General features: G+C 41.0%; 2 protein-coding genes across 2 annotated transcripts; one reads left to right on the top strand and one right to left on the bottom strand.

The window, feature by feature from the left end:
* Window positions 1-6,727: 6,727 nt before the first annotated feature.
* Window positions 6,728-7,036, top strand: MELLADRAFT_108866 (uncharacterized protein; the record flags this gene model as incomplete). The annotated part of the gene is made up of 1 exon (XM_007412721.1): window positions 6,728-7,036. One exon carries the CDS (start codon window positions 6,728-6,730, stop codon window positions 7,034-7,036), a length of 309 nt encoding a protein of 102 aa, XP_007412783.1.
* A 3,209-nt stretch (window positions 7,037-10,245) lies between these two features.
* MELLADRAFT_89763 (uncharacterized protein) lies at window positions 10,246-12,556 on the bottom strand (the record flags this gene model as incomplete). Its single annotated transcript, XM_007412675.1, has 9 exons — window positions 10,246-10,544; window positions 10,626-10,755; window positions 10,964-11,083; window positions 11,419-11,541; window positions 11,696-11,733; window positions 11,818-11,919; window positions 12,080-12,087; window positions 12,174-12,381; window positions 12,454-12,556. 9 exons carry the CDS (start codon window positions 12,554-12,556, stop codon window positions 10,246-10,248), a joined length of 1,131 nt encoding a protein of 376 aa, XP_007412737.1.
* Window positions 12,557-25,302: the final 12,746 nt, after the last annotated feature.

Here is a 25,302-nt window from a genome sequence, read left to right as displayed (position 1 = left end):
TTTTCATCCATCTACACCAACGTTTTCCGTTAGATGTGGTGATCTATGCTACCAGATCCTGGAATTTTTGTTAACTTGGTATTGCTACATTTTTAGCGTTAGCTGGATTTGTTGTTGAATTATCCAATCGACGGGAATAAGAAAAGTTACATATGATTAAATAACGGATTTGTGAAGGAAGGAAGCAGGATTAACCAACATGTGAAATGTGACTTATGACGTCATTAATTATCAATCACACTACTTATAGTACTCATTGCCTAACTCGACTTACTTCTCTTTCCCCATCTTTGGGAAGAGAAGTAAGTGAAATTTCATCTTTCATTCTACTTTATCAATATGATCTTATATTAATGTTATTTGTTCTTCTCACTTATCATGACTGTTTACGCTGTATCAATAAATAGAAACCTACTGAAGATCAGTTATCAATTAGCAATAACTTATAACTAATCATTATCAATCTGATCTTTTATTCAGGTATTAATTGTTTTCATTCTGTTATATTTCATCTACATTAGTTCTGATTAGACCATTGTTGTTATAGGTCAGAATCATTATCTTTAAGTTTGTTGTTCGAGAGTTGCTTATAAGTGCTTTAGCGCACGCTATCAGGTGAATACAAATCAATATCTTTGGGAAGAGAAAAACCTACCGAAGATCAGTTATCAATTAGCAATAACTTATAACTAATCATTATCAATCTGATCTTTTATTCAGGTCAGAATCATTATATTTAAGTTTGTTGTTCAAGAGTTGCTTATAAGTGCTTTAGCTCACGCTATCAGATCCGTATTCCAAGACTCCAAGCACATTCTTATGGTAGCAAGAGACATATCTTCGATCGAATAAACACATGAGTCAAGGTCAAGCTCCGGATCTTTTCTTTTCACAATCAACTAGCCAAGTACCTTCATCCGAACACTCAGAAATTTCAGAAGAAGAAGCCGATCAGACAACTAGATTTATTTCACAACTACTCACAACACAAACATCTGACATATCTATGAATCCAAGTCCTTCATCTAATCCACTACCAAATTCTAATCCTACAACTAATCCTAATTTCAACACAAATATGGCATCATCAATTGTTCCTAATCTTTCAAGCCCTCAACAACAAGCTATGCTTCTAAATCAATCATTAGGAAGATCATCAAAACTTCTAACTGATGAAAATTATACGCTATGGGCGTCCTTTATCCGTGGTGGTTTGAAATCTGTGTTCCTTTCTGATTATTTGTCTTCGGATGAAATTAAATTGGAAAATAGTCAATTCACAGATGAAGTTGCTCGATCCTCTATCACGATCTGGATGTTAAATAATATGGACGACATTAACAGAGCTAGATTTGAACCCAAAATAACTATCTATAATGATGACGGACCTGAAACTCAAGACTTACCTTCGAAACTATGGAAGGCTGTAGCAGAACATCATTCCAGCAAGTCCGAAGAAATTCGATTGTTACTAGAACGAGCTGTAAATGTTTTAGTTCAAGCACCAAATGTTCCTCTCTTGACTCACATTCAGAATTTTCAAAACGCCGTGAACAAATACAAGACTGCGGGAGGACAAATGAGTGATGACGATCTCGGTCGAAAGTTATTAATGTCACTTCACGACAATCACTTTCGAGATGCCAGAGAGATAACTATAGCGGGTATCAAGAATTATGATAAAGTTGTATCGGAATTGAAGAAAAGATTAGATGCTGATTCTATGCTCACTAGAGGTTCTGTTGTCTCTAAACAATCACCGGCTATTCATCATGCTGCAGAAGCTCACTTTGTATCAAACTCTTCATCTCGTGGCAAATTCAAGGTCAAATGTACTAAATCAAAATGTACGGGTAACGGTCATGAACCAATCAAATGTTTCAAACGTCCTGGAAACGAACACTTGCAACGAGAATGGATTGAACAACGAGTTAAGTTAGGACAATGGAATGGTGAACCTCCTAGGAACTTAAGTGATTCTTTGGCTGCGGCGACCATATTTCGAGACGAACCTACTGTTGAACAACTTGAAAATGCATTCAACTCTCTCAACGCTTCAGCTAGTCATATCGCATGCCAATCTCTATCTAAACTATCATTAGCTGACAAACCACAAGCTACTGAGGTCTTGATCGACACAGCCGCCTCTCACCACATGTTCAAAGAGCGATACGTGTTCTTTGATTACACTGATATTCAAAGCTACAACGAATCATTGGATATGGCAGGTGGCAAGGCGACCCTTAAGATTCACGGTCGTGGAAGTGTCAAATTTTCGGGTCCGGATGGTCATGTTTTTGTGCTTAATGACTGTCTATATATTCCCGATCTCAAACGCAGTTTGATCGGAGGCACCATCCTGTTGAACGACAACTTCATTATCAAGAAGGAGATTGATTCATTTATCATTATCAAAGATGATCTTAAGGCTTTCAAAGGTGCTCTGACCAATGGTACTAAATTTTTACGATCATACGTGAGACCGGTTTCAGCTGTCAACATCAATCCTGAAGCAAACGCTAGCACATCATCAACTAACGAAGTCATTAACTTGCATCGCCGTCTAGGTCATCCGAATATTAGATATATGAAATCGATGGTGGCAAAGGATGTGGTGAAGGGGTTGGACGTTGATGCATCTGTCATCCCCGACAAATTTTCATGTGATTCTTGTGACCTTGCTAAAGGGCATCGTGTTCCTCACAATCATTTTCATATTCGAAGCTCATCTCTTTTAGAAAATATTCACTTAGATCTCAGCGGCATCATTTGCACCAATGCCATATGTGGCAGTTCTTATTTCATGTTATTCACCGACGATTATTCGAGATATCGTCATGTTGTCGGTCTGACTACTAAATCAGCAGACGTAGTATTTGATAAAATCCGTCAATACATTGCTTTAGTTGAAAGGCAATGCAACTCCAAAGTTAAATCTTTTACTCTCGACAACGGCTATGAATTCATAAATGACACTTTGGTACCTTACTGTAAGGACGAGGGTATCTACTTGCGAACAACTGCAACTTACACACCTGAGGAGAACGGAGTCGCCGAGAGGTCCAATAGGACAATCACTGAACCGGCGAGAGCAATGATGCTCGAAGCTAACCTCCCAATTAAGTTCTGGCTGTACGCTATCAAATCTGCGGTCTACTTAAAGAATCGTACTATCACAACTTCACTTCCAAATAATAAGACCCCTTTTGAGATATGGCATGGTCGTCAACCTGATGTCACTCATGTTAGACCGATTGGTTGTTTATGCTACATCCTTATTAGAAACGCTGTCCGTCATGGCAAGTTTCAGCAAGTATCTCGACAGGCTATCTTACTTGGCCACACTGAACACAATCTAAATTATGAGGTATTTATTTTTGACACTAACAATATCGTAATATCGCACGATGTGTTGTTCAAGGAAACAGTTTTTCCTTTCAAGAAAATGAAGACCTTCGACATATCTCATTTGTCGCTTGATGATGATGAGGAGTTACATCTATCGGATCCTTCCGTTCTCGATCCTCCACAGGAGGAGCAGGACGACGACGCTCCATTGCCTGGTGGTGAAGGAATGCACCAGGACGATATCATTGAATTTACTGCGCCTATAGATATTGAACCTGCACCACAACAATCAGATGATACAAGCACTACTGCACCTCGACGCTCTGAAAGAGACAGAAGACCTGTTGAAAGATTTACACCATCAGCAAGTTACGCTTATTGGGATGATGAAGGTGCATTTACAGACTTACATGACTCATTTCCGAATGCATTCGCTGTAGGATCTATAGTTCGATTAGTTCAAGAACCACACAATTTCAAATCAGCTATGAACAGTTCAGATAGACATAAATGGAAAGATGCTTGCAATAAAGAAATGAAGAATATGCAAGACAGGAATGTATGGCGTCTAGTTCCGAGACCCTCAGATCAACCTGTTATAGGGAGTAAGTGGCATTTTAAGGTCAAGCTTAATCCTGATGGTTCAATCAACAAACATAAGGCTAGAATCGTAGCGAAAGGCTATACTCAAACTCATGGAGTGGATTACGATGAAACTTTTGCGCCAACAGGGAAACCAGCTTCCTTTCGGACTGTTGTGGCCTTTGCGACTTATCACGGCTTACCAATACATTCTATGGATGCTATAGCTGCCTTTCTTAACAGTGGTTTGAAGCATAGAATATTTATGGAGCAACCTGAAGGTTATGAGATCGTAATCAAAGGACAAGATCTAGTCGCCAACTTATTACAAGCTCTGTACGGTCTGAAGCAATCAGCTAGGGAGTGGAACGATGATTTCAAATCGAAATGCTTAAAGGCAGGCTTTGTACAATCACCTGCCGATGAATGTGTGTATATAAGACGAAGATCTCATGACGTATGTTTATTCTATCTACACGTTGATGACCTAGCTATTACTGGAAACAACATTGATGAATTTAAGAAGGAAATTGGTGGATTTTGGCCGATGGAAGACATGGGGATTTCTACGTGTGTAGTCGGAATTCAAATATTCAGAGCTGGTCCACATCATTATATACTTGGTCAAGAAGGCATGGCGAGATCATTATTGGAACGATTTGGAATGATTGAGACTAAACAAGCTTCGACTCCTTTTCCGGGTGGAACAAAACTCACTAAGTCTACGCCGGATGAAGCTAGATTGTTCAGTCTATTAAACTTACCGTATAGAAGTGGTGTTGGTAGTCTGATGTACTTATCTCAATGTACTAGACCTGATATCACGTACGCAGTAAGCTGTTTATCACAGCATCTTGAGAATCCATCATTAAGACACTGGGAAGCTTTTAAGCACGTTCTTCGATATTTAAAAGGCACTTTAAATTACTGTATACATTATGAAAGACAAATCTCACCACCGACTTCATCATTATCACCACTCATTTCAAGTAATAACGGATTTTCTTTGCCAGAGCATTTTGCTGATTCAGATTGGGCAGGTGATAAAAGCACAAGACGATCTACAACAGGCTATGTTTTTATGTTATGTGGAGGAGCTATCAGCTGGCGCAGTAGGCTACAACAAACAGTGGCAAAATCATCAACTGAGGCAGAATATAGAGCGGCAAACGAAGCTGGTGACGAGATGATATGGTTGGCTAGGTTACTTGCGTCTATAGATTTACCTCAAGACACTCTGTATCTATTGAATTCAGATAGTTTGAGTACAATTGATATATCAGAAAATGCGGTAATGCACGGTAGGACAAAGGCAATTGAAATTCATCATCACTGGTTGAGAGAGAAAGTGAAAGAAGGAATAATTAAATTGATCTATTGTGCGTCGGAGGACATGTTAGCTGATATACTTACAAAGCCCCTTCATCCTGGAACTTTCAATGAATTCAGAGAAAGAATAGGACTCAGAGGTAGTAATGAATAGGGGTGTTTTAATTATGTCAATTGAGGGGGGGTGTTGAATTATCCAATCGACGGGAATAAGAAAAGTTACATATGATTAAATAACGGATTTGTGAAGGAAGGAAGCAGGATTAACCAACATGCGAAATGTGACTTATGACGTCATTAATTATCAATCACACTACTTATAGTACTCATTGCCTAACTCGACTTACTTCTCTTTCCCCATCTTTGGGAAGAGAAGTAAGTAAAATTTCATCTTTCATTCTACTTTATCAATATGATCTTATATTAATGTTATTTGTTCTTCTCACTTATCATGACTGTTTACGCTGTATCAATAAAGAGAAACCTACCGAAGATCAGTTATCAATTAGCGATAACTTATAACTAATCATTATCAATCTGATCTTTTATTCAGGTATTAATTGTTTTCATTCTGTTATATTTCATCTACATTAGTTCTGATTAGACCATTGTTGTTATAGGTCAGAATCATTATCTTTAAGTTTGTTGTTCGAGAGTTGCTTATAAGTGCTTTAGCGCACGCTATCAGGTGAATACAAATCAATATCTTTGGGAAGAGAAAAACCTACCGAAGATCAGTTATCAATTAGCAATAACTTATAACTAATCATTATCAATCTGATCTTTTATTCAGGTCAGAATCATTATCTTTAAGTTTGTTGTTCGAGAGTTGCTTATAAGTGCTTTAGCGCACGCTATCAGGTCAGAATCATTATCTTTAAGTTTGTTGTTTGAGAGTTGCTTATAAGTGCTTTAGCGCACGCTATCAGATCCGTATTCTGAGACTCCAAGCACATTCTTATTTGTTCATGTACGTTAACAGCCAGCAAGATTTGATGTTAGCTATTAGCTTTGGTTAGCGTTCCCCTGCACTAATTTGAGGACTTCACCTCCTGAAGGCAAAGATCCTTGATGTAAAGAGTTGTAGCCAACTCGTAGGATGTATGATGAGATAGTATTGGATGGGTTTTGACGAGGTACGAGGAATAACCCTTGTCCATGTGAGCTTGACCCAAGATGACTGGCTAAGTGAACTTGTCCAACCGGTCTGAGCGCTGGTTTGTGACCGAGTTGGCTGAGAAGTCGAGAATTGTGCCTGGTGCCTGTCACGTTTAGAGATGATAGATCCGGTTATCAGATAACCGCAAGCTTCTCTCCTTTCCCTGATTCAAGTCCTTAGACTTTCCTTTCCTTCTCGTTCTCACTTCAGCGTTTCCTCGGCTTTCAGCATCTCGTGTCCTCTCTCTCTGCTCTAGAGAATTCTATTATCAAGTTTCTTTTCCTTTCGAAACCACTACTCCATACGAGAATGGAATCACAATCAAACGCAGAAAGTCAAAAAGCTAGAGAGAACATATTGAAAGCAGCACTTAAAGGTCCAAAAACTAGAGCTGGAACTAAGCAACTAGCGACATCAACTGTTGTAGAAGAAGATGACAGTGAAGGATCCGAAGGGGACAGATCAGACAATCCAACAAACAAAACAGAAGGTCAACATAACAAGACAGTCATAACTTTAGAAGATTTCAACATGGATGATGGAGATGACTCAGAAACAGGAAGTAAGAAGAAAGGGATGAGTCCAATCTTTAACGAGAAATCCTCATCCGAATCGTGATCGGAAGAAGAAGACAACCATAGTTAGTAATCCTTATAAATCATCCACATGATATATTCCGTCTTTTCCCTTAAAAGTACATACAAAAGCTATTACAAGAGCTAGTACTTTTGCGTTACGTGATCTATTCCGTTGTTAAAACGCCAAGACGGGATTTATCCCGTTAAAAGCTTGTTGAAGCTCCGTGATCTAATCCGGCTATTGGAAACTGGATACATTGTGATATATTCCGAAAAATATCCTCTTGTTCAGCTACATTCCAACCTGTGGGTTCTGACGTTGGTTTGATTATGTAGAAAACCTTGCCGCGAAAGCTCAGAAGGCCTTGCTGAAAGGCGATAATGATCACTGCTAAGTTTAATCCCACATGTGGGATCACATGTCACACACTGTGTGACACATGATCCCACAGTGTGTGATTACACATCACACATGTGATCCCACATGTCCCACAGGAGGGATCATGTGTCACACATTGTGTGACACATAATCCCACCTGTGGGACGTATGATCCCACCTGTGGGACATGTGGGATCACATGTGTGATGTATAATTACACATCTGGAATGAATGATCCCACATCTGAGACGTGGAATCACAAATATGTGTGATGTATAATCACACATCTGGAATGAATGATCCCACATGTGAGACGTGGAATCACAAATGTTGGACTTGTAATTCCCGGTAATCCCACATGTGGAAACAGTGATTGGAACATGTGGGATCACAGTGTGTGACATAAGGTCCCACATGTGGGACATGTGTAATCACATGTGTGATGTGTAATCACACATCTGGTATGAATGATCCCACATCTGAGACAAGGATTCACAAATGTTTGGACTTGTAATTCCAGGTAATCCCACATGTTTAAGGTGGAGTCCCACATGTGGAGCATATAATCCCACAAATGATCCACATTTCTGACGTGGAATAAGTGAACTTGATCACACATGTGAAAAGTGTACTTGAGAAGTAATATCACATATGACCAAATTAGTCCCAAATGTAGGATCTCATCTATATGGCATATGTGGCTGTGTGTGACAGGTTTATGGCTTGAAAGCGTTAATTTGATTAATATTAAGGCATTAATCAAAGTGATGCAATTCCACTGGTGTGAAATGTAATGTCACCTTTGGTATTAGTTAAGCAAATTTGTGAGATCCTAATTCCCACATGTGGGAATGGTGATTCCACATGTGGGAATCAGGATCCCACATTTGAGAATCATGATCTCACATGTGGGAACCGTGATTCCACATGTGGTGGGAATTGTGATCACCGTGTTAACAAGGTTCCCACAGGTGTGAAATGTGATGTCACCTTTGGTATTATTTGAGCAAATTTGTGGGAAGCATGATTCCACATGAGGGAATTGGGATCCCATATGTGGGCGCGCCCTTCCCACATATGGGAATGGGTTTTCCACATGAGGGAAAGGGGTTCCCTCATGAGGGAAAGGGGTTCCCACATGTGGGAATGCGGATATCACATGTGTGATGAAGGTTCCCAAAAGTGGAAATTATGATTCCACATGTGGGACCCTTCATCACACATGTGGGAATCCTATTCCACATGTGGGAAATCTCATTCCACATGTGGGACCACATTTTTCCACTTTTGGATATTTCAATCAAATTTCAAAAATGTATTAGATTGAATAGATATCAGATTGATTAAGTAATTGAAAAATTAGAAATGAAGAGCATTTGAATATACGACTTTTGAAAACAACTTTTACAACTTTTGAATTACAAAACTTCCTCTACCCATTCACAATTAGATCCTGCAATTGAGCTGCATTGATTTCGCCATTCTTTGAAAACCTGGATGTTTTCAACATAACAAGATTCCCACTCTTCGGCAAGTGCACTTCTCAACCTCTTCCAGTCAGGATTGAAATGAGGGATAGGCAGGGTTGGTAAGAAGGAAAGTTCAAGAGATATACAATGACAACTATCGATGATACCAAGTATAATTGGTTTCATCGTTAACCCAGGTGCCAATAGAAGGGGAGGGGTGGTTTGGCAGGCTGTTGCCACGTTGGAATAGAATATAACGGGTCTATTGTAAGTATTGTTAAAACTAATGTGACGAAATACTCTGAGTTTGCAGAAGAACAAAAGTATATTGGCTTTGTATGGAATGCGAAGAACAAGACAGTAACTTTGCCTCAAACGAAATTAGAAAAACGTTTAATTGAAATTGAAGCATTCTGGACGAAGGAATTATGGTCCAAGAACGAAGCCGAAAAGATAAATGGGAAGTTAGGTCATTTAACTCTGATACTCCCGCAATTGAAGTGCTATCTCACGGGAAACTTTAGATGGGCAGCTAGGATGAGAGGGTGGTCAAGAGTGAAGGCAAATGATGATGTCTTGGAAGACATGATATTCTGGAAAACCACCTTGAAAAATCTTACGCCGACGAGAATCGTACCCGACCACATCATCAAGAATGTTGGATGGGTGGGGGACGCTTCAAGCAGTTATGGTATAGGCATTATCATAGGAAAACGTTGGGCTCAATTTAAGTGCAAGGAAGGATGGGACCAACCAGAAAATAGACAAAGGCAAACCATCGCCTGGGGGGAAACCGTTGCAGTACGGTTAGGTTTCATCATGTTGCGAAGAATTATGAATGTGAACGGGTTCAGTTTTTCATGTTTGACCGACAACACCACCACAGAAGGGGCGAGGCGCAACAGGAAATCAAAGGACTTCTGGGTTAACGACGAGTGGAAAAAGGTTCAGGGTCTATTAATCGCGAACGACTGTGACCTGAACCTCGTGCGTGTAACATCCTTGGATAACAATACTGATAAATTGTCAAGGGGATTGGATACATCATTGCCAATCTTAACAAAGGCACGACTTAGGATATAAGTCCATGATAGAGTTTTGAGCGGAGTAGGTATAAACCCATAATCCCAAACAGAGTTTTTCACAGGGGAGAGATGAGAGTGTATTACAAACAACTCTAACTCTCCCTATACCTACTTCGACCAAAACCTTATCGATACTATCCATTCTCACGGTTGGAGATTCTCAAAATAGCCAGCAGGATCTCAACACGTGACAAAACAAGAGTGTATATTTCAGAAAACCGGAAACACCTGGAAGTACAATGACCTCATTAACAAACAAGTTAGAAGAGACTGAAGCAAAGCTTATAGCGGCAGGAATTAAAATGAAAAAGAAAGGTCAGGTAGAAGGTACAAGTAGGACAGTGACAAGGAGCCAGTCATCCAACAGAGGAGAAGGAAGTAGCGGAAGCGGAACGGCAGGAGTAGAAACGAATACCGGAAGGACTGGAGACAACAACAACCCAACAGGGACGACAAACAGCCAGATACAGAAGAAAGGACTACCGGGGAACGAACAAGGAGACGAGGAGGAAGAAGAGCTAGAGAGAGAAGAAGAAGAACAAGTAGACGGAAATGGAGAGAGTAAGCACAAGTCAATATCCCCGAAAATTTCTTCAACTGCACCTTCAGTCACAGCTACGAGTGAAAGCCACGGGACGTACAAAGCAGGTCATATCAAGTCAAGAGCTTTCGTATATAAAATCCCAGATTACCAACCTCTAAACCACCTCTTTAAATTTCCTTCTCCAACTATACTTCCGCCTTCCGTCTTTCCCCAATTCCCTTTCAAACAAACGTGGAGTCCCATACACTTAGCACCAGACTGTCTCAATACCCTAAAGGGGGCCTTGTACATATCGAGGATTGAGAGAGAGAAGAAAGAGATAGAGAGGTCTCGGGAAGAACCACATGAGAGGTGATTAGAGGGAAGAGAGAGGAACCTGAGGGGCAAGGCCTAGGGTGAGAGGAAGAAGAGAGAGGAAGTTGAACAAAGAGAGGAAAGGAATAGGAGAGGAGAGGAGCGTGATAGATCCAGAGGAAGATAAAGCATAGACTGATGAAGCGAATGTCTGAAACCTACAGAGCCATACGAGGAGATGACGGCGAAAGAGAAGTGGTGGCAAGCTATTGGCTTCGCGATGGACACAGAGCAAGACGTCCTTGCGACAGACATGCTGAAAGGTTTCAATTTAATGTACGGAGAAGAGCCGACGGAAGAAGGGAGAAGACTTCTACCGAAGAGAGCCCGATCGCCGATGAGGAAGAGAGACGAGAGACCTAGAAAGGAGTCCCTGATCATAGGAGACGATGATGGAGGCGATGAAGAAGAACGAATAGAAGGAGATAGAGGTCACGAGGAAGAGAGAGGCAGGCCAGCAGAGAGAGAGGCGAGAGACCAAGGAAGAGAAGAGAAGGAGACAGCGGAAGAAGAGGTAGAGGAGACAGGGGAAGAACAAGAAGACGGTGAGAGCGAAACTGAGAAGAGATAGAGAAGAGAAAGTGAGCTGACGTGTACTATTCCGTGTGCAGAAGAAGAAGGAGGGATAACGTACAGGATAGGAAAACCTTTGAGCGGATCAACATTGATGCCCCTGACACCGTATTTTGAGAACCGTATGAAGACTTTAAAAGCCTATGTACCGATGTCGATTTTTGACCCGAGCTGGATTGAGAAGGATCACCGTGCGGCGGGGAAGAAGACAAAAACCTTAAAAGAACTACAAGATGATGATGCATCAGCAAAGTACTCAGGTCTAGAACCGGGAGAGGAGTTGTTGATGACTTACGGTGCCTGGATAGATGCGTTCGAGTTGTTCGTAAGGTACTTGAAAGAGGAATATGGCAGACCCATAGCAGCGAAGATGTTTTTGAAGCACAAAGAAAACATCGTGAAAGTGAAGAGGTTGACCAAGTGTTGGATGGTGGCATTGAGGTACGATATGAAGGTACGATTGATCGTGATGAAGGTGAAGAAAGTTGATGGCAAGAGAGTCATGGAAGACGCCGGTTTCTTTCACGAAGACCTCCTACGTGAAGCGAAAGAAGACGCGGAAGCTAGTGGTGAAAGAAGATTCGCGGATAACCCGTACGTCGCGGGAGGAGGATGGGAGAACATAGACCCAGTAACCGGTTGGACTAGATCGAGCTGATCGGCAGCGGTGAGCACGAACTGGGTAGGCTATGCAAACAGCGAGAGCACGTCAGCAAACAACAGAGGTGAGTGGAAAATAAAGAAAAGTTTGAGATTAAGATAAACAGACTGACAAGGTTGAATCCGTGATGTACGCGATACAGGTGCTGGAAGGGGAAGAGGAAGAGGCCAACCTAGAGGAAGCATTCGTGGAGGGAGAGGCTCCCAGGCAAGGGGCAGCGGTTGGTTCCAAGGTAGAGGTGCAGGATGGTGGGCGAAACAAAGGGGACAGAGTAACGGAGGTAGCGCCGGAAGCGGAGAAGGGACTACAAAAGAGTGAGTCTTAGGACAAAGGAAAAGTCAATGTAGCCTCAGAGTATGATGTCACATGAGAGAGAAAATGAAATAACATACTTTTGTTTCTGCTATTTGCACGTGAACCTTTATTCCCTTTGCCCAGTGAGAGAAACGTGAAGTCGAAGAGTCCCAGACCCAAGGGGCAGTCGATAAGCTCCATATTCCAGAGAGATACGCCTAAAAGAGAAAGAGAAGAAGGCCCACAAGGGCAAAGCAAGAAGGGAAAGGCGGCGAACAGAGAGAAAGAGGCCGAGGTAGGGAAAGAGAAAGCAGCTGAAGCAGAGGATTCGGCAAAGGAGGTCGAAGAATTGTTCACAAGCGAATCAAGAGAAAGAGAGATGGAGACGGAGGAAGTGGTAACAATAGAAATAGAAGAGCTGAGAAAGAAAGAAAGAGATTTAGAGCAAGAAGGCAGAAGCAGAGAACAACAGATCAGAGAAGTCACAAGTCACGGCTACCTGGAAAGACGAGAGTGGCCAGAGAGTGTCGAATGCGAGATGGATATAGAGGAGTGGGAAAGGCAGCTAAAGAAGTACGGCCTGATGGAAGAACATGGATACGTGATAGAAGGGTTTAAGGAGGGTTTCCACCAAGGTATACCAGAACATACATTAGGAGATTTACAGTACTACTCGCCACCAAATCACCCAACTTTGAAGGAATGCGAGAATGAGATAAGAGAGAAGCTTAAGAAGGAGTTGAGTGCCGGGAGGATGAGGGGACCTTTTACGGAGGAGGAGGTGTTCGAGAAGATAGGTTTCTTTCGGACAAGTCCAATGGGGATGGTGACCAATGGAGACGGAACGACGAGAGTTATAAATGACCTGTCATACCCAAAAAGAGAAAAACAAATAGCATCAGTAAACTTGATGGTAAATAAAGAGGAATTTGAAACCAGTTGGGATGATTTTAAGGAAGTTGCAGATTTCTTCAGTCAACTTACGGAAGAGGTAGAAGTGGGAATCTTCGACTGGGAAAAGGCTTACCGCCAAATCCCAACGAAACAAAATCAATGGAGGTACCTGATTGTGAGGACACCAGAAGGATGGATACTGGTGGACCTCAGAGTGACGTTTGGTGGTGTAGCGGGGTGTGGCAGTTTCGGAGGGCCAGCGGACGCGTGGAGAGCGATAATGAAAGAGAGGTTCGAATTGATAGCAGTGTTTAGATGGGTAGATGACAATCTGTTCGTAAGGCTGAAAGAAACAGGGAGGCCGGTGTCGATGAAGGAAGTAGTAGAAGCTAGTGCAAGTTTAGGGGTGAAGACGAATGAGGGAAAGTATGCGGAGTTTAGCGAGGAACAAAAGTACATTGGATTTGTCTGGAACGGAAAAGAGCGGTCAGTACGCTTGCCGGAAACGAAGAAGAGGGAAAGAATGAGACAAGTAGACTTTGCGCTGGAGAAGAAGGACTCACACACGTATAAGGAGATCGAGAAACTTACTGGGAGGCTGGTACACGTGACATACATGTTACCCCACATGAAGTGTTTTTGTATGGCGCTACACGCCTTTAAAGCATCATGGAAGAACAAACTAGCGATAAGGAAGTTACCGGCGACAGTAAGAGCAGACCTGTTGGAATGGAAGGAAGTGCTGGCGAAGTTCGTGAACCACAAACTGATCCCGAGGAAAGGAGTTGAAAACGTAGGTTGGGTCGGCGATGCGTCGACGAGCTATGGAATAGGAGTAATAGTGGGAAAGTTCTGGACCCAACTGAGATACAAGAAAGGCTGGGATAAGACAGAGAAAGACGGGCTGAAGAGAGGAATTGCGTGGGCTGAAACGGTGGCGGTTAGGATAGGCCTTGAAATGGTGAAGATGCTTTTCGAAACGAGAGGAAGACGATTTTTGGCGATCACGGACAATACCGGCACAGAAGCTGTAATTAGAAATCATAAGTCAAGAGACCAATCGGTGAACGAGGAGTGGAAAAAACTGCAGAAACGTCTTACTTACCTGGGGTGTGAGCTAGAGGAGTGATGTGTCGCATCAGGAGACAATAACGCAGACGCTTTATCGAGAGGTGAAAGAGGTAACAAATCAATCTTCTTCTACCTCAAACCAGAATTACCAGTAGATTTAAGACCGTTACTTGAATACGAGAAGAAAAATGACAAAGAACTCGAAGGGGAAGAGAGGGTCGATCAGTTTTAGCGAGTCGGTGAAAGTAGAGGGAGAAGAAAGACAAAAAGAGACGATTACAGAGCACCTAGTAAAAGGAGCGTGGCAACCGAAAACCTTGAAAGGATATAGTAGCGCGGTTCAGAAATTCAAAGCATATATAGAAAGCGCAGGAAGGGAATTCAGAAATGAGGAGCCAATGACCGTAGAAGACGTGTATGGGTTTATAGTATGGGCGGGCCCGTCAGAAGTGGGGAAAGAATCAGGACCAGGAAGGGAATTGAAGTCAAGAACAATAGCAAAGTACTTGGCCGGATTGAAGGCGTGGCATATGGCGAAGCATCACACCAAACCGAAACTAGACAAGACTATGGTAGACTGGCTGTTGAAGTCGACCGAGAGAGCAGCGGCAAAGAAGGAGATGTCGACAAACAGCAACACGGAAAGAGAGAAGAAACCGATCACCGTACAAGATCTTTTTGAAATGATGTCACAGATGAACGGGAAATCAGCACAACACGACCTAGCAACCCTGTGCCAGCAACGCAACGCACCGCAACACGAGTGTTTTTTGGTGCGTTGCTCCGCAACACGCAGCACAAACCTGCATTACATGCTGCGCTGCGGTAAGTACCGCAACAACAAAAGGTGAGGTCAGGTTGCGCGGCGCCTTGACCGTCGCGCAACGCAACAGGCGCAACAGCGCCAAAAAAACGCCGAACTGTGATTTTTTTTGGGCAGCAACGCAACAAACACTACACAAAATATAATATTTTCTGGGCAGAAAATTAAATTATTGATACACAAAAATATTGAGAGGCCAGGAGAAGGGCAAAAAATAAATAAAAATATGCATCTTGTTCCCTGCGGTGAGAGCTTCACTCTCCATATTTTTCCATATTTTTACAGTCCGTATTGATAAGTGTACTAAAAATAAACCTTCATAATCATCCAATTACAACCTGTAACAAGCACTGAAATTTGGCTCATTAGTGTTTAGAGAAACTTTTGATTTCTGAAAACACCTATAACTTTGTCAAATCTGCCTCAAAACACTCGATTTTAAGTGCATTAGAAAGCTGAACTCTTCCTCTCAAACTTTCATAAGGTCAAGAACTATGTAGCTAGTATGACAATCATTCTATGGATCTGTATGTACAAATGTACAAAAAAGGATTATATCTTTTTTAGCAGACCAGCATGCTGTGTGGTCCTATTATGAACTATTTGGAGGACAATCCAGCTTACCAATGCACCCAAAATCGAGCGTTTGGACCGGAATTGAAAAAGTATGAGTATTTTCAGAAATCAAAAGTTTCTCTAAACACTAATGAGCCAAATCTCAGTGCTTGTTACAGGTTGTAATTGGATGATTGTGAAGGTTTATTGTTAGTACACTTATCAATACGGACTGTAAAAATATGGAAAAATATGGAGAGTGAAGCTCTCACCGCAGGGAACAAGATGCATATTTTTATTTATTTTTTGCCCTTCTCCTGGCCTCTCAATATTTTTGTGTATCAATAATTTAATTTTCTGCCCAGAAAATATTATCTTTCTTGTAGTGAAATGTTGTTGCGGCCCAAAAAATCCATCGATTTGACAAATGATGGTGCGCTGCGGGTCAGGCCGCAACCTAGAATTTGATTCTATGTTGCGCTGCGGTCAGAAAAATCGCAACGCAGGCGCAGCGCAACACGCAACACCTGCGTTGCTGGCCCAGGGTTGGCCTTAGTAGCCTTCTGGGGGATGGCTAGGCTCGGAGAACTACTACGAGAAACCGTAGAAGAGGGAGCGATTAGGGTAGAAGATCTGTCTTTCGAAAGAGGGAAAAGAGGAAGGATAGCAGTCATAAGACTGAGGATGGCAAAAACGGCGAAGCCAGGAGAGTCACAATTCATCAGGTAAGTTCACATGTCAGAGGGGATAAACAAAAGAAGAAACTGACATCAGGTTAACAATTTATCCTTCCGGGAGATATAGACTCCATGAGCAATACTCAGTACTTGACCCAGTATTGGCGCTAGTAAGATTGTTAGCGGAGGAACATTACACGAAGAAAAGGAGCGACGTGCTTTTCTCAGTGATGGTAGATGGGGAAAGGCAGACACTCACCAAGTTAAGGTTCATGAAGATGATGGAAACAGTGTGGGGTTTGAATGGAGTGAATAAGGGGGCTTGGTCGGGTCATTCGTTTAGGGTAGGAGGTGCTTCGTTAAGGTTCAACATGGGCTGGGACAAAGAGAAGATTATGGAAGAGGGACGCTGGAAGTCTAACGCTGTAGATTGCTATTTAAAAAGGTGTACGGATGAGGAAAAAGAGGACACAAAGCAATTCTTGTGGGTGATTGACAAGAGAAACTGAGGGATGTGAACAAGTAAGAGAAGGAAAAATATGAAGCAATTAAAAGAATCGACAATTAAGAACTGAGCCCGTGCGAGTTTGGGGGTTGCTCAACGAGTTGAGACTCTCACGAGCCTCACCTAAATGGGGTGTAGAAGAAACCCCCAAAAGGATCGGCGCGGTGGCTAAGCGAGATCAGCCTGACGTCAGCGGTGAATTATACTGCGACGCAAACAAGGCCGATCCCCGCGCCCGGGCTCCCCCGAACAAGCTTTGACCTCAGCCATAATGATAGGCCAAGGTTGAAGATCAAAGACAAGCCACGGAAACATGAACATGTTCCTGGCTCAGTCTATTTATTAACAAATAAAGTTAATAAATAAAACTAACCTTACCTTTAGAGTTAGGAAACTCAGAGAATGGATTACCAATCTTAACAAAGGCACGACTTAGGATATAAGTCCATGATAGAGTTTTGAGCGGAGTAGGTATAAACCCATAATCCCAAACAGAGTTTTTCACAGGGGAGAGATGAGAGTGTATTACAAACAACTCTAACTCTCCCTATACCTACTTCGACCAAAACCTTATTGAAACTATCCATTCTCACGGTTGGAGATTCTCAAAATCCACCCACCCACCCAGCTGGGCAGCGAGATCAGCCTGACGTCAGCGGTGAATTATACCGCGACACAAACAAGGCCGATCCCCGCGCCCGGGCTCCCCCGAACAAGCTTCGACCTCAGCCATAATGATAGGCCGAGGTTGAAGATCAAAGACGAGCCACGGAAACATGAACATGTTCCTGGCTCAGTCTATTTATTAACAAATAAAGTTAATAAATAAAACTAACCTTACCTTTAGAGTTAGGAAACTCAGAGAATGGAAAAGGGGTAGATAACAATGTTTGGATCGATATGCCGCAGGATTTAACCGCTCTCATTACTCAAGTCGACCCATCAACAAAAATAAAACAACACAAACAATGTCTGCTGCAGAACTTGTTCTGAGGAAAATCAACCCAACATCAGAGGACACCCTGGACGAGGCTAGCAAACTTATCCTAAAGAACGGTTGGTCGCCGGCGACGAAAAGGCAATACGCTGTGGCGGTAAACAAGTTCTTCGCATTCTTAGATTCAAGTTCGAACGTTGCAATATTCCCAATATCCTCAAAAGTGGTGTATCATTTCATCCTTTGGTGCAGCGAGTCAACAGAGCACGTCATAAGTAATACAACGAAAAGATACCTCACTGGACTCCGCATGTGGCACGTCCTCCACGACGCCCAGTTCCCAGACGTCAACCTAGACAGGGTACGACTACTCCTGAAGGCCACAAAGAAGAACGATGTAAAACGGTCTGTACGGACAAGGGTTGGCTTGACCTTGATGGACGTACACAAGATAATCAGCAACCTAGACATGAAAAAGCAGGAGCATATCGTATTCAAGGCAATAATTCTGATTGCATTTTGGGGCCTGGCAAGACTCGGAGAGTTGACTTACCACAAAGACCATCCTAGCGTGTTTGTAAGACGCGGCGACGTAAAATTTTCAGATGATAGAAGCAGAGCAAGAATTCGTATACGTCTAGCGAAGACGGCTGCACCTGGAGAAGATCAATACATCAGTTTGTGGACGCAACCTAACATTCTCGACCCGATTTCAGCTTTGAAAGACGTATTAAAGATTAAGAGATCTTTCCTGCAACCACTATTCCCAACTAGCGACCTGTGGACACCGGTAAAGGGTTTCTCGATCAATGCACTCCTCAAGCAACTTGGCCTGAAGAGAGATGTTTACTGGTCAGGCCATAGTATGAGGATCGGCGGCGCCTCTTTACGTTGTCACCTTGGGGTAACAGTGGAGAAGATTAAGAAGCACGGAAGATGGAGGTCATCGGCTTACAAGTTGTACATCAAGCCTTACAGCAAGGCTGTAGCAAGACAAACTAAATTGCTAGCGGCAAAGCTAAACAGATCACGTTAGGTGCTAGGGATTGTTCTGGATTTGTAGCGTGTCTTTGCAATATTCAGTTGAGCCAGGCCTTGAATAAGGATATTAAGTGCATCGCAAGAGTTCGTCTCAGTGAGATTGGGTTTGAGCCCCTGCAGACAGTGTCTCGGCTCAATGAGCCTTCACTCCCTGCAATGGGTTTTGCAGGTACTCCGTACCCAATCCCTCTCAGACTTCTCTTTTCGCAAGGAGAGACTTCTGCAATTCTCAAAGAATTGAGAACGCCAAAGGTTTCTCTCGAAGAGAGAAAAATGCACTATGGTTTTTCTCCTGTAGCCCGTAAGCCTCACCTTCAGGTTAACTCCTGTTGGCAAGTCTTGCATTTGGCATACCTAGTGTTGTTAGGGATTAAGGTATTTCTACCTTACTATTTTTATAAAAAACTCGTAATTACTCGATTCATCCAAATTGTCTAGATAATAGACATGGAAGAATACTATCTCATCATGCATCCTACGAGTTGGTTACAACTCTTTACATCAAGGATCTTTGCCTTCAGGAGGTGAAGTCCTCAAATTAGTGCAGGGGCACGCTAACCAAAGCTAATAGCTAACATCAAATCTTGCTGGCTGTTAACGTACATGAACAAATCCAGCTAACGCTAAAAATGTAGCAATACCAAGTTAACAAAAATTCCAGGATCTGGTAGCATAGATCACCACATCTAACGGAAAACGTTGGTGTAGATGGATGAAAAAGTTACGCTACCAGCTTCTCTAACACTTTTTTAGCGTAATTGGTCCAGTGTTGTATAAACCCCTCCTCTTCCAACTTTAGCAGAGAAACCTACTTATTATCATTACACAACTCACCATCAAAACATACTTGATTCTTCACCAAGAATATTGAGTGAAGTGATATTGTTGTACTTTCATTAACATACTTCCTTTCTTTAATTTGTTCAGGTTTTTGTAAAGCCTCAACTGGTGTTCTGAGCTGGTGGGATTAATAGCTAACAGAAAAAGCTTAAAATTTAACAAAGGGCACCTCATAAAGAGTCTAAAGTACCCCGCAGCACCTCTGAATCCTCAGAGTATAAAGAACTGTAGGCTCCAGAGTTTTGATACCAACCAGAGCTCAGAGCCAGATCCTTAGAAGGACAGCTCAGCCATCCCACTGGCAGCAAATCCTCTTTTTAGAGGTCAACTAACTGTAGTCTTCACTTGGGTGTACCAAGTGAAGACTCTTATTACTATCCTTACTTCACCTTTTTAGTTAAGAGTCAGCCCAATAGTTTCTGACCCCTCTCACCAACAATGTCTGCATCCGGGTCAAGCCTGCTCATGATAAATCATCAAATATTGGGTGTGCTGAGACCTTTTTCAACCACTACCAAGAGTGTTGCAATATGCATACTAGGAAATGTCAGCCTACAATCATCATGGCAAGAGATGAAAGAAGGTGCATGGATAATGTAGATTCAGTTTATAAGCATAGAAGTTGGCAAATCTGATCAGCGTAAGAGGGAAGAAATAGAGATTGATCAACTGTAGAGTGTAGTTTGATAGGAAACAATCAGGTAGGATATATGCTAGGTTTTGGATTGTGAAATTCCACCTTCATGACAATGGATTGAGCTTATAAAAGATTGACTGTTGGATATCATCTGCAACATAGTTTTATGGGAATTTCTGTGTATTTCATAGCATTTACATTGGTTGCCATTGTCTTTGCACTGACCACTATGGATTTCAAACTCAACAAAGCCCCTTGCTCCTTGCTAGGCCTTGACACGGGAGGAGCAACGGCTTTGTCAAGTTTTTATGAATGTAAGGTGTGGTGGATTGCATGTAGTGGAAGAATTTTTTTACATTGTGTACATTAATAGGATCTATCCAAGGTCCTGGGCTTGCAGCAGAGTCGCATGCAACTTATGTGTTGCAGTGGCTCTGTAGACTTCAACTTCACAAGCATGTTATAGCCCAAGGATCAGTAATGCCTTGGCCAGAAAGTGATGTAAAATATGCACATATGGCTAGAGTATACTTTATTTCTTTGTTTCAGTGGTGCTTTCTCTTGTAGGTAGCTGTGCAGAGGTATTTAAAGATTGAACCTTGCAAATTACTCAACTCTCACCTCATGGAGCATACAAGTTAGTAGTAAGTTACTTCTGAATCCAACCAGGCTGGGACAGCCTGGAAGTTGGATGAGCTCTCTGAACTACCTTTGATCCATGAGGTGAGATCATATAAATATTGATATAGGGGGTGGTTCATGTACGGTTCTTGCGGCGTCGTCATGGTCGATTAGCTTAGTTGGTAGAGCGTGGTACTAATACTGCGTGTATCAATGCCAAGGTCATGGGTTCGAGCCCCATATGGACCACTCTCCTTTTTTGAGCTCAAACCCTCAACCTTAATTTCTCTGTTGTAGAAACAATGTGGAAATTCACTTGTTTGTTTTGCTTTCTTTGTATGGATGCATTTTATGTGTGCTACCTGGCTGATCTCCTTTTCTGAGACTAAAGGGATGCTGGAATTTCACCAACGTCCAACAAAGAAACTGAATAAACCTTTTGCATTTTTTCCACTACAGCCATTCCGATATTGCTTGTTGCTCCGGTTTGAAAAAGGAAAAGTGAAACCTAAGTTTTTACCTGTTTTTACTCAATAAAACTTAAAACTTGGCTGTAATTCAAGGCAATACAGCCAAATTCCAGGTTTTAGCCGGTTAAAACTTAGGTTTCAAGCTCACAAACTTTTTCTTTTTCAAACAGGTGCGACAAGACCCTCAACCCCAACGCGCAAGTCAGTTCGCCCTGTGGTTGGTTTACATTGGAATCAGGGTTTTTATCCCAATTTGATGATCTACAGTGGCTATTGACACTAAAGTCATACTCTCACAACAGCTCACAACCTCACAATGAACGCAAAAAATCAATCATAGTAGTCTCTACCACCGAGCCAGCCCTTGCTGCTATAGTTACGGCGAAGCCGATTAATTTTTTTTTACGTTGTAGAACTTATAACTCAACAAGGGTTATACAGGGCTGGAAGAGGATAATCTACTGATAAAATGACTAGTAGAAGTTGTCTAAGACTGCTCTTTTAAAACAACACAATCAGGAAAAGGCTCTGTTGTATTGAGTACAGATAAGGCACCAGAGAAATATATCTTTCACACGTAATTTAAATTCAAAAGCACAATTTTCATTACTATCAACACTGCTATAGTGTTATTCCCAAATGATAACTGAGAAAAATAAGCAATATCTTAATGATAGTATTCCAAATGAGTCTTTTTGACTATAAAACTAAAGTAAATTTCTCTTTATAGCTATAATAAAGGGTGTATTTAAGTGACCAGGTACTATTAAAATAAGTTTATCATGATAAACAAAATAATAACTGCGTAAATGATAAAGAAAAAAGGGGAACAACAATCCCAGAATCCTCTCAAAGTATATATAACAATGTACTCCAACTTTTACAATGGTCAACAACCTCAAAACCAATCAAATCCGCCCAGAAATCCCTAAAAAACCCTATCACTACAAGAAAGATAATATTTTCTGCATGGAAAAGAAAAGTCTCGACATAGAAAAATATTGAGATCTCAGGAGGAGAGCAAAAAATACAAAAAAATATGCACCTTGTTGCCTGCTATCAGAGCTTTAATTCAGGTATTTTTTGGTATTTTTAGAGTCTCTTTTGATGAATGTACTAACAATAAACCTTCATTTTCATCAAATTACAACCTGTAACAAAGGCTGAAATTTGGCTCATGAGAATCAAATGGACATTCTTAGTTCTGAGAAAACTCATAACTTTTTTAATTCCGGTCCAAAGGACTTGATCATTAACTCATTAGAAAGCAGAATGCATTCTGGACAAACTTTGTTATGGACTACAAGCTCTGGCTGTTGAGTTACAGAAGTTATAGATGTTTGAAACAATTTACACATATGTCTTCATAACACCTTTACCAGACTAGCTACAGATTTTCACTCTCAATGAAAGCTCTGGAGCAGATGTTCAGCTTTCTAATGAACTTAAAATCGAGGGTTTTCGTGCGCAAATGCAAAAGCTATGTGGTTTCTTAGAAATTAAATTGTCCATTTGATCTTCATGAGCCAAATCTCTGCATTTGTTACAGGTTTTAATTTGAGGAAATTGAAGGTTTATTGTTAGTACATTCATCAAAAGAGACTCTAAAAATACCAAAAAATAATGGGATCAAAGCTCTGATAGCAGGCAACAAGGTGCATATTTTTTTGTATTTTTTGCTCTCCTCCTGAGATCTCAATATTTTTCTATGTCTAGACTTTTCTTTTCCGTGCAGAAAATATTATCTTTCTTGTAGTGTATGATGACGCAATGTAATGATTTTGTTACTAATAAATGATGTAATTTTCACAGCCAAAATTGATCAATGATGCAATAGTATGATGTACAGCACTTCTTATGATGAATACAGGTGATTTTTTCCTTGTAAACTAGCTGAAAACCAAATTTTGAGATTACGAATTTTTCCAGATGTGCTCCAATTTTTGATTACTAAAGTGCATCTTGTAGCCCTCGTGTTACTGATCATTTATGACACCCATATGGCCTATTTCTGATGGGTGATGAGTAAGATATTGAGTTGTGAAGTTAAGGTTTTTAGCATTACATGTTGACTTGTGACTGTAAATTCGAGATTCACACCAATTCCTTATTTGCCTTATAAATTTTTACATATACCTCCGCTACTATTGATTTAAAGTTTTTACATTATGTAATCCACTCTTCGGCGTTGAATGAGCTATCTACCAACCTAATCTGACGTCATTTGACATATGTAATAAGCTGAAAACCTTCATTTTTGACAAAATTCACCCATTTTCTTCACTTTTCACGGCTGCTACTCTCTTTTTCTTGCTCATGTAATGTGACAACATCTTCTATAACCTTAAAAATCCCGGAAAATCCTCTTGGCAACCTTAAATTCCACTACTACCACTATTACATCACCAAACTACATGTGTGCCTCTTGTTTACCAACTTTGAAAAAGTACCCTTTCCCTAATAACTTTTGTTTCTTCTTATCAACCTTCAAGATTAAAATTGTTAAGTATAATATAATGCTGTTCTTTCATATTCTAACCTCATAATACCCATAACTTTATTTTTACTACCCTAAAAACCATTTTCCAACCTATGTACCTATATTTTCAAATTTTTCTTATGTTTTTCTTTCTTTCTTTTTGTAATGAGTTTGTGAATGAACTCTAATGATCTTAATAAGTAATGTGAAATAAAATGATGTAATGTTAACTCTATGACCAATACATAAGCCTACAAGAGCTTCAATTGATCCAAAAAACCTCCATTTCAAATTTTCTGTCCTGCTAAATCTTTCTAATAAACTAGTAAACTACTAATTATGGATTTTTTAATTGATCCCTTAAATTGATCACCACAACGTTATGTTAGTTGTTAGCGCGTTTTTGTAGCTCTCTACAGTTACATTTTGCAATTTCAATTCTTTCGTTAGCTTGTTCAAGTTACGTTAATTACAAAGTGTTAGCTAATAGTCCCAGAATAATGTTATTGTGTTATTATGATAACTTGCTCATCTACACTATCTGGATTGGTCCTGATAGCGTTGAGTAGCGTAGTGATCCAGCATTGGTTTATAAATCCCAAGACCTAGGTGTCAACTTGGGGTTGGTTGTCAGGGTGGCTACGAATACTGAAGGTGAATAGTCTAGTTTACTCACGTTCTGGTCCTGACAAGGATCTTACTGGGTCCATAAGATCTTTACTAATTTATCTCTTATGGAACAGGGATGGAAATAGTACTTATAGTTAGTGCACGAATTGATAATCTGGAGATTTATCAAAAATAGAAGCCACGGCCCACTGTAGGAATACAGAACAGAACTGGTCAAATTCTGGACCAGGAATAGATTCGAGAGAAATCAATCTCAAGAACTGCCTGTGTTACTAGACACAGGGATTCTGTCAACTTCACGTTGCAGAACCAATGGTGTGTGACCAAGGTATTACTATCCTTTGAAGAGGAGTAGTAAGATGACTTTCAATAAAGCTTTTATCCCAAGAAGGACACACCCAAAGGAGTAGTTGAGGAGAAAAGATATAGACAGTAAGATTTTTTAGCTTACCAGACCTTTCCTTCTAACTAATCAAATGTTTACTCTGGATAAGGATATCTTCTGATTAAAAGTCGGACGCTTCCAAGGATTTTTCTGTAAGATAGTTAATTGTGTTGAAGGTGAGTCTTTTGTCTTTTTCGTGAATCGACTCTAGTATTTATATATATTTCTGGAGTGGTTAACCTGTGGTTGCCTCTGTCTCTTTCTGCACAAGGTATGTTCGACTTGTGGTTCTGGAGGTCCTAGTTCAGTTGTCATGACCTATTTGTGGTTATGGATGCATTCGGACAAGGAACTATAGTTCTCTTGGTCAATTGCTTGTTTC

Source organism: Melampsora larici-populina (assembly GCF_000204055.1).
Source record: "Melampsora larici-populina 98AG31 unplaced genomic scaffold MELLAscaffold_32, whole genome shotgun sequence".
NCBI classification, from domain to species: domain Eukaryota; kingdom Fungi; phylum Basidiomycota; class Pucciniomycetes; order Pucciniales; family Melampsoraceae; genus Melampsora; species Melampsora laricis-populina.
This window is presented reverse-complemented; position numbering and strand designations above follow the sequence as displayed.